Here is a 15,795-nt window from a genome sequence, read left to right as displayed (position 1 = left end):
AAACAGAAGAATTTCCTCTGCAAAGCAGGACAAATGACCTCCCTAGCCATCACAGGAAGAGGCTTGCAAGGAAAACTTTGCAAAGCATAATACAACAATGGAATATGCTAGCATGTAATAAAACTAGCATCTGATTAAAATTATATAAATGAGAACCAGCAACACAGTCTATAAAAAGCTGAGTAGAAAATAAATAAATTGTTAAGGACTGCTAAAAGGCCACAAGAGAGAAGGCCAAATTGAAATTGCATAAGATTTTCAAGTCCAGCCATTCTCAATTTTTATTGGATCATGGATTTCTTTGAGAAACTGATGAAAGCTATGGATTCTCGCCCCAGAAAATGGCAGATTAAGAACCAGTTCTATTAACAACACGGACAAGGAGTGGGGGAGCTGTGGCCACTCCAGATGTTGATGGACTCTGTCTCCCATCAGCTGTAGCCCTAGGTATGATCATGAGAGTGGCCATTCATGAAGTGGCCCAGATTTGCATCCAACCAGGGAATCTAATCCTGAACCCCAACACATATGGACTTAATTCCAGAGAGGATTTGGTGCATGTGTAGAGGGCATGAGCAGTCTTTGGCATGTGTTTAAAATTAATCCTTAGATTAAATCATTTTGCTGAAAATCTGGGACTCATCCAAAAGAGGAAAAAAGGTATTTGTGAAGAATGGAACAAAAATAGACTTCCTATATTAGTTTTTTTAAACAAAAAAACAAAATAAAACTTTTTTTTCTAAGAGGGAATGGGAAAGCCTCAACTAAATCAGAACAAAATTATATTCTTCTATCAGGAGGTATATTTATCTAAAAGGTCGTTTCTGTCCCCTCCCCCCAGAAGTTTACCCGGTGTTTTCTTAGTCTAATAACTATAAACATTTAAGCAGAGACCCCTAAAAAATCTCCATTGTTCTTCTCAATCAAAACCAGATCAGCCATTAGTCTTGCCTTCAAAACCGAAATTAAACACTGACAGAATCCACATGCATCTGGCAAAAAGCTGCATTAATGTCTTTCCATTCTGATTTGAATTACATCCTTGGATGTGGGATCAGAAACACAGGGAATGCTGAAGAGGACAGGATCTGGAATTACTGCCCCTCAGAAACTTAACAAAACCAAAACGAAAAGGAAAAGGAAAAGAATGACGATGAAATTAAAGGCTTGTTCACATGAGATGATTAGGGTGAGGTTGGTTAGGGCAGAGCTGCTTAAGTATGCAACACATGTTGCTCATCCTGTAACAATTTTACTAGGCATGTGGGAGGTTAATTAAAGCCTATTGGCTTGTGGGGGACACAGAGGTGGGCCTTTTCACTGGTGGCACCAGAGTCATGGTATGCGATTCTTGCTGAAACATGAGTGCCATGAAAGAAAGAAAGAAAGAAAGAAAGAAAGAAAGAAAGAAAGGAAGGAAGGAAGGAAGGAAGGAAGGAAGGAAGGAAGGAAGGAAGGGTGTCATGAAAATTCACCAGCATTTTGTGATTTTCACCACAGTATGATATGCAGTTATGTATGTCATACACATTTTTGTAATGTCATCCCCCTTTTTTCATGTTGTTTTCACTAACATGCACACTTTAGTGTGCAGTTTTATGCACATTACATGCCTGGAGAACAGCACTGCAAACACTGGAGAATGGAGAATTTTGAAGAAAGGCAGCGTTTCAGTCCACATATTGTTTCAGAAAATGAAAATTTGATAGTTTCACATTTAAATGTGAACGGAATCCAATTTTTCACTCATCTTTAATCCCAGGTCAATACCACCATCTAGAAACCTTAGGCAGCTGTCCAGACCCCCAACTCCCCAGATGGGCTCACTATTGACCCCATCCCTTCAAGTAAATCAGTTTGATATGCAATATAACAATTGAAAAGTCTCCTGCACAGGCCATACTTGGGCTTAGAGTTACACCCGCTCAAGGTTATCCTATCAATGATATCTTAGTTTTTCTGTTACCAGTGGCATGGGTGGAAAACTGGGGCTGGTCTTAAAACAGACTCTTGGCATGCTAGTATGGTCCATAGCACTGGCTGAGAAATTGATGTTCCAGGTCAGAGTGGCTAGAGCCAAGCACAGTCAATTTTCATTATACTACATGTGGCAAATGTTCACAGAACATGTGGGTTGTTTGGACTATCGCAGGAAACCACCCAGTACTCATGAAAAAGTGGGATGCAACCTTTCATAATAATCAAATGAAATTTTATTATCCAGTATTACACTAATCTGTACAAATGCAATCTGTTTGTTCTTCACTGTTAGAACAGTTGTTTTCTCAAATGTACCCAATCCCAAACAGATGGGTCTGGAAGTCAACTGTCATTCTCACTAAGCATGACTGGAAATTTAAATGGTGGATACTAAGCAGAAGATACCATTTAAATTTCCACCAGTGCCTTGGAGTGATGCATTATGGGTATTTAAAATCAGTGCAAATCACAGTGCAGCTGTTGCTGCCACTGACAGATAAGCCAATGGGAAGCCCATCAATATATGAAGGGGCTGACCAGAACACATTTTCCCAGAGGGCCTCCTCAAACCTGGAGCCCAAACACGGCTGCAGCACAGTAGATGCAGTAAAGGTAAAGGTACCCCTGCCCGTACGGGCCAGTCTTGACAGACTCTAGGGTTGTGTGCTCATCTCACTCTAGAGGCCGGGGGCCAGCGCTGTCCAGAGACACTTCCGGGTCACGTGGCCAGCGTGACGAAGCTGCTCTGGTGAACCGGCACCAGAGCAGCACACGGAAACGCCATTTACCTTCCCACTGTAAAGCGGTACCTATTTATCTACTTGCACTTAGAGGTGCTTTCGAACTGCTAGGTGGGCAGGAGCTGGGACCGAACGACGGGAGCTCACCCCGCCGTGGGGATTTGAACCGCCGACCATGCGATCGGCAAGCCCTAGGCGCTGAGGTTTTACCCACAGCGCCACCCGCGTCCCTATGAGATGCAGTAACGGACCATAAAAAAGAGGTTTCCCAGTATGTGTAGAAACTAGCCTACTGTATAAAGGTAAAATTTGCATTAGTTGCTCAGCCCACTCTTGCTTCTTGCCTACCCCACCACTGGTATGTGCCCCTTAGAAAGTTGCCCAGAGAGGAACATGGCCTTCAGGCAGAAAAGGATTCCCCACTTGTGCTCCATCAAAGAACGTAAGAGCCCAGATAGATCACACCATGCTTCAAGACAGCTGTTTCTTGTGGAATCAATCTGCGGCTTCCTACACCCTTATGGAACAGTGACAGAGCACTCTCTCCCTAGAAGGCAATAGTAGCATTTCTTTGTCGGCTAATAACTGCCATAAGCCTATTTGAAAGATTAACCTACAGGAAAGCTTTACGCATGATGGATGGACCAGGCGTTTGGGTCACAGTAAAAGCCAGGTTAAGCACAATTGTTTAAACATGTGAATAATGTCACCTGTAGCTTGGCCCTTAGTGCATTGTTCAGCCTTGATTTCATGAGCACAATGATCCGCAGTGACCCTAATTTAACAGCAGGGCCTCCAGAAGTGCTTCATCCGCTCCAGGCCAGAGTAGATCTGGCCACCCAGAGCATGGAAAGAGCTGAACTCATTCAGGACCCAGCTTTTCACTCTGCTAAAGTGAAAAGTCCCGCTGGTCTTTCTAAAGTCTTTAACTGCCTTATTTCCACCTCATTAAAATAGCATTATTATTTTTTAGAGAAATCGGTGGTTGGTTGGGAGAGCAGCTTTCCAAAATTAAGTGGCTCTGACAGCTTCTGGGGCGAGGGCAGCCGGAAAGCTTTGCCACTGGCGCCACGCCTCACCAGTTGCCTGCTTTGCTCAGCCTGAGCTGGAAAGGAAGGCGAATGGAGGGAACCCAGCACAATCTGGGGCCTTTTGGCAGAGGTACCACAATACTGCAGTTGCAGAGAACTGGCTGCTGTAAGCACAGGCTTGGCTTGGGGTGTGGGGTGGCAAGGCAGAGAGAAATCAAGAAGGAGGGAGTCTGGTGCTCCAGAATGAGATGCTTAAAGAGGTTCTTCCTCTTGGCTTTGCTGCTTTTGTGTGGCACAGAGCACTGGAGATTTCCACACTAATGAGTGGAGATTAGTTCTGCCTCAGGGCAGGCTGCTCTGGAAGAATTTTCCATCAATTCCCACTCAACAGTGGTGGCTCTCTGCATGTCATTGGCTCCTCTCATGCAAAAATGGGTGTTGTTTAGTTTTTACAACCTCTAGAAATACAAGGAGAAAATCTACCGGCTACTTCTCTATGCCAAGAGCTCTGTTGAGGAATAAGATGCCCCCACCCCCAGAACTTTCACGAGCTCTTAGAAATCATAAATGGATGTGGAAATCTAGAAAAAATGGACTTAAGACTAGAAAAATGAGAAAAACCGAATATGACAATTCACCCAGCCCTAATAATCACACACACACACACACACACACACACACACACAGTGCCATCTCTTGCTGGTGCCAGTAACTTATTTTACAACTTGTGTGTTGCTTTAGTTCATGTTCCATCTTGAGAGACATCATGGCTTTTATAGACTGCCTTGAGAGCCATTGAGTCTACAAGGTGGCCTATAAATTTCATTTACTGCACGAAAGTAAACTGCAGGACTCTAAATACTAGCAAATCAGCTGTTTGATAAAAGGAAACTGTGTGGGAGGAACAGCCCAGCCTTTCTAGTCCAAACAAATTTAGCTGCTCAGCTCTTATATCTGATTGTGAGGAGTTCTTATAGAGAAGGGTTCTGTCCAAGGCAGCCAGAATCGATGTCAACAGAACTATGCTGTAAGAGCTATAACTTAAAGAATTGGTGCCCAATCTTGCTTCTCTCCTCTTCCCTCCTCCTCCCTTTCCCCTCTTGTGTCATGTATTTTTTGATTGTAAGCCTGATGGCAGGGACTGTCTTACTCCTGATTTTTGTAAGCCACTCTGGGAGCTTTAAAGAATTCCTGCATGTAATTCCAGGCAATTCTTTAACTTCTCTGAAAACAATAAGCTCCGAGCTCTTGTTTGCATGGTAACTTGAGTGCCTCCAGATCTTTGAACCTAACTTCCCCCCACTCCTCTGACCTTGAATACACACACTACTTCATCTCTGGTTTCAGATCCAGGACAGCAGCAAAGCCAGACTAGATATTGTAAATTTGTATTTGTTCCAACCAAGCTCTTAAATACAGACATAAAAGCAAAACTATAAATTTGGTTCACATCGCCACATTTTAAAGGTGAATACGTAGAACTGTGTAATATAATGCTGTTTGTAAATTCTAATCTTCACTAACTCATGGCAGGGGTACAAGCTTGAATCAATTTTAAAACAGATAGATTTATATCAACTAAAGATTTGCTTGCAAGTTTAACAGCTTAGGCTGCCATTTGAAGGAACAACTGCTTTGTGACACATAAGCCAGCCCCTTCCTGTCTTTGTGCCAAATCTGATGAATGGGAAACCTAAAGATGGATTTTCTTCCAGCTGGTATCCAAACTAGCAGATATTTGGTATTGTGGGCTGAAGCCACTGTGGCATGCTCTCCCTCACAACAAGAACCACAGGAAATTTGACAAAAGGCAGTGCTCAGCTGAATTCAAGGCCTGTGCATCTTTTCAATCTGGATCTTCCCACAATCCTCCATGAAATTTGGAACTGTCAGTTCTGAAGTCTCATTGGTCCCAGCGTGGTAATATTATGTAGAACAGCAACCTCCATTCCAGATTCCCAAAGAGAGTTACTGAGTGCCTAAGGAGAAACCATGCCCCTACCTACAGCATCCACAAAATTGGAGCTGGCATCAAGGGTCAGCACAGCCAGATATCTGCCAATGCTCCACACCAGAAAGGGGCCAACTGGCATGAGTACCTCTTCATTGTTGCAACCTGCAGGCTCACCTTGCCTCTGTTCTGACCCAGGCAAGAATGGTTGTGAGAAGGAGGGTCTCTAGATGAGACTTAGAAATCACAAATTCAGATGTTGTTGAATGGCAGCTCCCACCATCCCTGATCATTGGCCATGCTGGCTGGGGTGGAAGGACGAAAAAAATTCCTTCCAGTAGCACCTTAAAGACCAACTAAGTCAGTTCTTGGTATGAGCTTTCGTGTGCATGCACACTTCTTCAGATACACACACTTCTTCAGATACACTCCTTCCACACTGGGGTGGAAGGAGTTAGCTACCCTTGCAGGACAGGAACTTGTGTGCCAAGGCCCTGTGACCCAGTCATTCTCCCTATATGATGAAATAACCATACTAGACAATATGAAATAACCAAACTAGACAGTGGGTTCAAATAGGCCACAGCTTTATCGGATACAGATGAAAATGGTTTGGAATAGGCATTGGGTGAAGCCATTTAATTAACTCCAGCCCATCTGCTGGGAGTGTATCAAGGGTAAACCACAACATGGGGGGCACCAAGACTTACATCAAATAGGGGTACCCCCAAGGGGTCCTCACTAAAGGAGTTCTATGGCTCTAGTCCCAGTCTGGCAGTCAAACTGAAGCAACTCTCCACGGTTTCCTTTAACAGGATACCCTTAACCAAGGAGGGAGCAGGAAGAGGCTACAATCTCCCCTTCAGCCAGGCTGCAATGCTGCCTGACTGTTTAAGGTAAACAGACCTACAGCCAATACATGCACACTGTAATCTGCATTGTGCAATGTACAAAAACAGCCTACGTGTTCCATAAAAGGCATACATACAATGGTACTAGCAGGTACTTCCTAATACTGAATATTAGAAGCGTTTGTTATGGCGGCTTGTTATAAAGAGATACAAGCATTCCAGAAGACTTCCGATATATATCTTAAAACAATAAACTGTGGGAACTTGTCCACATTTCCTGTTTGGAGGTCCTTAGCAAAGCACTCTTCTGAAAATTATCTGTAGTAGACGTTTGACAGTTATAAATAGACTGAAACGAAGTGGCATAGGTGCAATCAGGTGAGGAGCACCCAGAAGGAGTTGAAGTTAGAGGATAGCCTCTAAAAACATCATCAGCCAAGTAAAAACCACACCCATCAGAAACCTTAGGGCTAAAAGCACAAAGACACACTAACAATTAAGATTTGATGCATTGCTGCTCCAGATCTTGCATAAAAGTTGGATTTCCCCCATTAACAGAAAGCAAATCAGGAAGGAAGCAAAGGCACGAGATGATTGCGAGAGGATGCTGATTCTGGATGCTCCATTAAAAAGAAATTCTAAAGAAGACACTTATAAGATTTTTTCCAATGAATCCAGGGACACGTTTCAACTTCAATGGATTTTGTATGGGGGCTGATTTGTAAATCTGGGGACTGTCCCCAGGAAATGGGGACATTTGGTAACCTTACTATAATAGGTCTACCTGGAAATGCCCTATGGTTTTAATGCTGTAAGCTGCTATGGGGTCTTCTTGAGGACCAGCAGGCAAAGCACAAATGATTTTATGAGCAAACAAACAAATCAGCAATTCCACCCAACTGCTACATGCACACACACAAAAGCCTGTATCACCATTTTCCGCCATCCTTAGTAATATTTTTACTGCATGCAATGCCCCACTGCAATTTCTTCTTTGGGACATTAAAGGAAAATTATCAACAGGCAACTTTACAAATTTAGCCACAACTTACCCGGCGACCTTTTGAACCTCTTGATCCTGGGGATCCACGAACTCCAGCAGGACCCTGGTAAAACAAGAAAAATGTGGAGGTAACTTGCTTACAGGATGGGGTCACATCAGGACTCCAAAATGTTTGAGTTCCATTATTTTTTAAAAAGCAAGACCTAAGTTAGATGAGCATATCTGAAATGGGAAATTTGCTATAAAGTGTAGGTGTGGGAGGATGGAGGGAGACACTCCAGTCCATGAGCCAAATGTAGCCCTCAAGACCTCCCTATCTTGCCCTTGGGATGCTCGCCAGACCACTCACCTCACAGTCTCTACTTCACAACTTGGCTGAACTGTGTCTTTGAACAGAGCCTCCTATTGGCTTGGATGTAGGATGGACCAACTGTGTGTGTGTGTTTAGTCGGTGCAGAACCCTTAGTTTTGCATGGCTGGGATGTAAACTACTGATCAAATGCAACAGGGCCCCATTTGGTGCTACCCACTTTTGATTCAGATCCTACTCACGTTGCTCTCTGGCCCCATCTGCCACTGGCAACACAGCCCACAGAAAGCTGCCTGTGGCAGGATGCGGCCTTCAGGATGTAAAAGGTTCTGTAGCCCTTAGGTAAAATGCTGCGGACATTTGCGTTGTGCAAGTGGGTTGGGCCGTGGCTAGTTAAGCAATAGTTAACCGATTCATTAGGGCTTACTTCTGAGTAGACATGGTTAGGACTGCACTGTTATTTATGGCATTTCTATACTCCTCAATCAACCATGTTTTTCAGGCAGCTCACAGTTTAATACTCAATAAATACATATACAGTCATACCTCGGGTTACAGCCGCTTCAGGTTGCATTTTTTCGGGTTGCAGGTTACTTCCGGGTTTCGATGATCGCACATGTGCAGAAGCACTAAATCGCGCTTTGCGCATGCACAGAAGCACCAAATTGCAACCCGCGCGTGCGCAGACACGGGTTGCGAACGTGCATCCCGAATGGATCACGTTCGCCACCCGAGCATCCACTGTAATCAATTAACAACCAGATTAATCAAAAACATCAGCGTAACCCAACAAAATGGATCGTTCAGGCACGGGGAACCCTCACAGCTCATCAGATACTGCTAGACTACAACTCCCAATACTCCCTGAGGCTGCTGCCACCCATGCTGACTGGCCCTTATGGGAGTTAGAATCAAACAATATTTAATAATCTGTAATATGGTTTATTCCTCTCTTTATTTCCTTGTCTTTAAAAAAAAACTACCAGCTTATTACTCGTCTATAAAATTCCTTCACCCGCCCACAGTTCAGTTTCAGGGTTTTGCCTTCTTTTTTCCCTTAACAAATTTGACCTGATCACTCAAACAACAAATCACAGAGCTCATTCACAAGCAAGTATTCAGATGTAGCACTGATGGGAAGAGAGGGGAGTATGAATCTGACAATTTCTAGTTCCAGTTTTTTCTTATCTTAAATTCAGTTTTCCAAATTTACACAGCAACCCATGATTTCCTCATAAAAATCCATCAGCATTTTAGAGTGAATTTTCCCCAATAAACAGAATTTTGCCTGCAGTTTTGACTAATGTGACCATTTTTTGGAAGCAATTTTCTCCAACTTAATACATTTTTGGATGTTGTTTCCATTACATTTCCTTCTTATAGATGGATTTTTGAACACCTTGTTTGGTTGGAGAACTGCATAGAAAAAGCTGGACAAATGCTGGACAACTTCAAAGGGTAGCAGTTTTTGTATTGGTTCAAGAAGTGTTTCTCCATAAAATGAAAGCAGGATCTAATTTATCCAGCATCCCTAGCAGAAGATAACTTATTCTCCCTTGAATAAAATATGTAGGGGTATGAAAGACAAGGGGCATTGGGGAGCAGCAAGGAAAATAGGCTTGACTTACAGGCTGTCCAGGGAGCCCTGGTTCACCAATTGCTCCAGGTATTCCAGGGTGCCCCTATATAACAAAGGAGAGAACGCATGAAGCTCTGCATAATACGTCTGTATTCATATCCAGATGCAATTCAGCCATCTCCACCCTGCTTTACATAGCGCTGAATGCACCATATTTTTCCTTGTATAGGACACCCCCATGTATAAGATAGCCCCTATTTATTTATTTTACCCCAAAATTAAGAACTCAATAGTTTAAACATCAGACAGAACCCCAGCACCAGCATAGCAACCCCTGCCAGTGCCTGGGGTGGTGGGAGACTGCTTGCACACGGGCAGCAGTGGAGCGTGCCCCACCAACACCTGAGATCACCCACAGTTGTTGAGCTTTATTTTGGAGATATAGGGCACCAGGGAGGTACAGTGGATCCTGTGCATTCACCATCAGTGTATACTGTCGTACCTCCTCTTGCATCCAGGATCCGTTCTGGAGCCCCAGATGCTTGACAAAAGGCACACTCAGCAAAGCCCTGCTCTGCGCATGTGCTTCTGCGCATGCGCAAGTGGCAAACCTGGAAATAACCCATTCCGGTACTTCCGGGTTTGCCGTGGACGTTTGACGAAATGGACCCTAAACGGGGCGGACTCAAAATGAGATACCACTGTAATATGAACCCAAATTTTGAACTAAGAATATTTAGCAACAACCATCATCTTAAACACTGAAAAATAATGCAAGCACACGACAATCAGCAGCAGTAAATCTTGGGTTGCTTTGAGGTCTTCACAAACCCTAAATGGTCAAGGGCCTAACATGTGAAGACTTCAGAGGCTACCTGGGAAATCAGTGTGAAGATATTATAACTTGGCATGGGTCAACCACCCTCCATGCCCCCAAGCATGGGGGGAGGGAGAAAAGCATGCCCTCCAAGTGGCAGCGGGAGAGGAGCACAGATTATGGTTCTTCAGGCAGAAAAGGAGGCGAGAGAATGCAGACTTACTCCTTACCATCGATCCCTTGACGCCCGGTGGTCCTGGAGGTCCTACTGCACCCCGATCCCCCTAAGGGAGACAGGTGCACACAGAAGGAAGAGTAAGAAGTTCTGTTAGCAAACAATGTGCCAAGGATTGGTGGAGGGAATTGTAAAAGTGTTGTAAACCCTAAAGCCTGAAGGCATGTGATGCAGCAGCATAGACGAAGCTAAGCATGACCAGGTCTTGCTGATGCCTGAATGAGAGACCACTTGGGAAACCCATTGGAAGGAAGGCTGGATAAGGCTGGACCCAGTTGCTGCATCTCAGCCTAACCTACCTCACAAGGAGCTATTGTGAGGATCAAAACAGTGGCAGTAGTGAGGAGTCCACGTAACGCTACCGAGCTCTTCAGGGAGAAAGGCAGCACATAAAACATAATGGGTTATAGCCAACATTAGTCCTACTTAGAGCAGACCCATTGAAATGAATGCATATTCCAATGGGTCTGCTCTGAGTAAAACTACAGTCAAGTAAATACTTAGTGTGAAATTCACTGTAGTGCTGAGAGCCAGTGTAGTGCAGCAGTTAGAGTGTTGGACCTGGGAGATCAGGGTTCAAATTCCCACACAGCCATGAAGCTCACTAGGTGATGTTTGGCCGGTCGCTGCTTCTCAGCCTAAAGTACCTCACAGGGCTGTTTCGGGGACTGAAGGAGAAGGGGGAGAAACATGTACACAAATCTGAGCTCTTTCGAAGAAGTGGGATACCAATGCAACAAATAAATAAATCCTCCAGCACAAGGATTTCTGCTTGCCCCAATGGAACAATTTCCCCTCTCCTCTCCTTGTGTACTGATTGGGGAGGCATGAGGGACAGAAAGCCCTGTTGTGCCACCAGGAACTATTGCACCGGCTTCCACTAGTGGTATGGGTAGGGCCGGCCCAAGATATCTTAGCACCTGAGATATACCCCAAAATGCCCTCCTCCCACCAGAGAAGAAGGGGTGAGGGAATATCTACATCAGGAGTTGGGGGGGTAAAGATCTACATCAGGATCTGCTACTGTACCCCAGTGGATCCTGCTGCCCAAGGCAGGCAGCCCACCTTACCTCCTGGTCAGGCCAGCCCAAAGTAAAGATCTACACTGGGATCAGCTGCCCCTGTGGATTCTGCCACTTGAGGCAGTCGCCTCACCTTGCCTCATGGGTGGGCTGCCTTGGATGGTTTATTTGAATCTGGCTGATACATTGGGTGGCATCCAGTGACGTCATCTGCTTGTGCACCAGGGCTCCTTCTTCCCACTATAGCCCCCTGTGCACTCCCAAAACCTTCTTCAGCTCTCTAAATAAGAAGGGGCATGGGCAGCGGTTGGAGAGGAGAAGCCCCATTGTGCAAGTGGATATTAAGTCTCACCCATAAAATGCAAACATGATAAATAAACAAGGGAGCTAAGGTTCCACAATTCTACGGCTTCAGGATGAAGCCTGCTTGAAGAGTGCAAAGGTGTTTTATATTTAACTTGCATGGTTTGTGTACATTTCATTACAAATTGCCTTGAGACTCCTAGTTAGGCTATAGGATGGGAGATGCAGATGGGAGAATCATACTCCATGCATCTGCATATCTAGGGGAGGTTGGAAAGCTGCTGAGGCCCAAATCTGTGCCATTGCTCAGATGTTACCAACAGGCACCACACAGCCCAGAACTCCTTTCACTTAATGGATCTGGTGATAGCTGAGAGTCATGCATGCATAAACATATTCTGCTTCCACCCACCCCCAAACCCCTGTTTATTCAAATGTGTTAATGTATGCATGCACATAAGACTTTCGCACACAGCTAATTTCAACAGGTCTTAAAAGCACTTGTTTGACTAGGTTGCTTAATTTTACACCAGCGAACTTTATTTGCTAAAAACCATCGGTCACCATAAAGATACGAAATATTTAGGTCCGTTTTAGCACACATGGTTCCCAGCACACTGCATTCCATGCTGCACAATAATATTTTATCTGATCTGTTGGGCTGCTAAAGCAAACATGGAAACATCATGTATATAGTGTTTTTATCCTCATCGGACAGCAAACAACAATTTTTCAAGACAGAAACACTCTGAAGAATCCTTTTGAGAAACCTGTCCCTGGGAGAATTATACAGCCACACTGTACATAACTAACTTCTCCCTTGCTGCAAATGCATAAGTGACCATTAGAATATCTTGCACCTGCATATAATGTGGGCATAACCTGAAATCTTAAGAAGCTGCAACTGCCTTCCTCACTGTACCAACATATCTTAGGTTTATTTTCTGCAGAGGTCCCTTAACTGAGATTTTCTAGATGACAAGCTTGCAGGCCTGGTGTGTGGAGTCAGCTAAGTTGGGCTCCTACTGAGGCTGAAGTTCCAGCAGGAGAGACCCACTGCTGACTGGAGGCTACTGCCCCCTGCTGCCACTCCCCTTTCCCACCATTGACTGCCCACTCACCTGCATTGTCTACCAGCCCCAAGTGGTACAAATGAGCAATGACGGTGGGTGAGGAATAAAGATGGAACTTCAGCAGCCAATGATACCGTGTGATGCAGTGCTTAAGGTGTTGTACTGGGACCTGGGAGCCCAGGGTTCAAATTCCTACTTAGCTATCACAAGGCTACTGTGAGGATAAAATGAGGAGGGGGGGGGGAGAACCATGTGACAATCTTGAGAGCTTTGGAAGAAAGGTGGAGGATAGGCAGTGACTGTTTTCGGCACCCACTAAGTTTGTTCTGGGTACGTATAAACTTTCATGTGCATACACACTTCTTCAGATACGCTGAAACAGAAGTCACCAGACCCTTATATATAGAATATATATAGTAGGACATAAATCTGACATCAGGAATCATAAGACAGAGAAGCCAGTAGAACACTTCAATCTTCCAGGACATTCAATACAGAATCTCAAAGCAGCTGTCTTATTACAAAAGAATTTCGGAAATAGACCTGAAAGAGAAGTTGCTGAATTACAACTTACTACTAAACTGAAAACTATGGAGAGACCTGGTCTGAATAGAGATATTGGATTCTTGTCTCATTACATATGCTAAAGCTATTTTTGGTCATCTGCATACTATTCCTTGCTTTTTCCTGTAGGACTAATTACAGTCATTAACAGTCATCAACAGGTTCACCATACCCATTCAGTCAATCAACTATCTCCTACTACCCTTCTGAGAAAAACCCCATCCCACCCTCCCACTATATATAAGGGTCTGGTGACTTCTGTTTCAGTGTATCTGAAGAAGTGTGCATACACACGAAAGCTTATACCCAGAACAAACTTAGTTGGACTTAGTGGAAGACAGGAGTGCCTGGCGTGCTCTGGTCCATGGGGTCACGAAGAGTCGGACACAACTAAACGACTAAACAACAACAAGGTGCTACTGGACAATGTTTTATTTTTTTAATTTATTTCACCTGCATCAGACCAACATGGCTACCTACCTGAATCTGTTTTAGGCACGTCTGATATGTGTGTGACCATGACCGTGTGCATTGCGCCAAACCCAGAAGTGACCCCATAAGGTCACAAAAAGGGGCAAGGTTTGTGGGCTTTTTCAATGCTGTTTCAAATATACAGTTTCACTTAAACCTGTGGTGCCTTGGAACATAACCCCTGCGTAAATTGAGAGTTGCCTGCATAAGTAAATTAATAATGGATTGTATCCAACTAAGTTCTACTCATAGTAAATTCACTGAAATTAATGAACCAAAGTTAGTCGTCGTCACAAATTTCAATGGTTCTACTCTTAGTAGCACAAACACTGGATACAACCTAAAAATAATATTGGGTAAGGGGGAGCCAAAAGCCAGCACTGAAAAATTGAGTGAAAATAAGGAATTCTGCTGCATCAGGCCAAAGCCACCCCCCCCAACCCAGCATCTTGTTCTCACAATAGTCAACCAAAAGCCTCTTCTGGAAAGCCTCAAGCAGGACTCTCCACACTCATGTTCCCCTGCAACACAATACAGTCAGTCCATTTAGCAACACATTCTTACCTTGTCCCCGACTATTCCAGGCTCCCCTACTGGACCAATGAACCCCATCAGGCCCTGAAGAGAGGGAAAAAGAGGGTGACATGGGGTCGGGGCGTGGAGAGAGGGGGACAGAGAGAGAGAGAAGAAAAACAACAGAATTGATTTTCTGGTTTGCTTGAGTCAGAGCCATAAACAGAGAAAGGGATAATGTCCTCCTTGTGGGATGAATTAGCCCAGCACCCCTTAAAAACTGCCCACAACCTCTTATTGGCTACTGGCAGGGACACAATTGCTCCCAGACTGTGGCCTCTGCAGCTCAGCCAGCTGGTCCCGCTTTAAAACCACAGTTGGGCCTTTGAAGCTCGGCGCCTGCAGGAGCCACAACACACAACAGACCAGGAACAAATTACAGGCAGTGCCACAACCATAAGCCAGAGAGAGAGAGACAGAGAGAGAGAGATGGTGCTATATTTATGATTTTCCTCTGCTACATATTTCTTCTCTTTAATCTAAGCAAAGGGCTGCAATATAAAACACAGGAATCTGATGGGTGGGATAGAATAGGTATTCCTGCAACAGCAATCCAAGAAGAAGGGCCTTGAATGCATAACGTTGCCTTTGATTACCAAGTGTATGGAGCTCAGTACAGCCTACAGTATTGACTGGCAGTGGCTGTCGAGGGTTCAGCCAGGTTTCTTTTCCAGTGGCACCTAGAGTTGTCAAGGACTGAACCTGGGACCTTCCACATACGAAGCATACATTATATCACTTAGCTATGGTTCAAATGAGTTATACAAAACCAGGAAACTGTCTTACTGGTCTTTCTAGCTGAATGCTATCTAAAGCAGAAGTTTGGCACTTCAGATGTTGCTGAACTACAATTCCCATCAGTCCTAGCAAGCATGGCCAATGGTGAGGAATGATGGGAGCTGTAGTTCAGCGCCATCTGGAGGGGGCAAAGGTTCCATACCTGGGCTATGGTGACTGCCAGCGGCTCTCAATAATTTCAGACAGATCTTACCAGGAGATGCTAGAGATTGAACATGGGACCTTCTGCATGTGAAACAGTTCCAACACTGAGCTATGTTCCTTTCCCCGCAAAAGGCAGGGAAACAGAGAAAGTTGCCTTATGCTGAGTATGGACCACTGGACCGTCAAGCTCAGTTCTGTCTAGAGTAACTGCTAGGGGAGTAGCATGGGGGGGGGGCTACCAGGGCAATCGCCCCAGATGCATTGGGGGGGCACTGCTCACACCAACCCCTCTCGCTCTCCAGGCTTCAGGCAGCTATCCGCAAGCCTTCGGAGCCCGGCAGGAGTTCCTG

General features: G+C 44.7%; 1 protein-coding gene across 4 annotated transcripts in view; it reads right to left on the bottom strand.

Moving 5' to 3' along the window:
* The window catches only part of COL27A1 (collagen type XXVII alpha 1 chain), a 245,466-nt gene that overhangs the window by 83,984 nt on the left and 145,687 nt on the right, over positions 1–15,795 (bottom strand). For all 4 annotated transcript variants that reach the window (XM_083721577.1, XM_083721578.1, XM_083721579.1 and 1 more), the window contains 4 exons: positions 14,495–14,548; positions 10,493–10,546; positions 9,495–9,548; positions 7,606–7,659 (listed from right to left, as the gene is read on the bottom strand). In XM_083721577.1, the coding sequence (XP_083577703.1) occupies positions 7,606–7,659; positions 9,495–9,548; positions 10,493–10,546; positions 14,495–14,548 (216 nt within the window). The remainder of the gene's footprint in view (positions 1–7,605; positions 7,660–9,494; positions 9,549–10,492; positions 10,547–14,494; positions 14,549–15,795) is intronic.

The sequence above is a fragment of the Podarcis gaigeae genome (genome assembly GCF_964106915.1).
Source record: "Podarcis gaigeae genome assembly, chromosome: Z".
In the NCBI taxonomy this organism is placed as follows: domain Eukaryota; kingdom Metazoa; phylum Chordata; class Lepidosauria; order Squamata; family Lacertidae; genus Podarcis; species Podarcis gaigeae.
The sequence above is the reverse complement of the archived record's forward strand: the minus strand, read 5'-3'. Positions and strand labels throughout refer to the sequence as shown.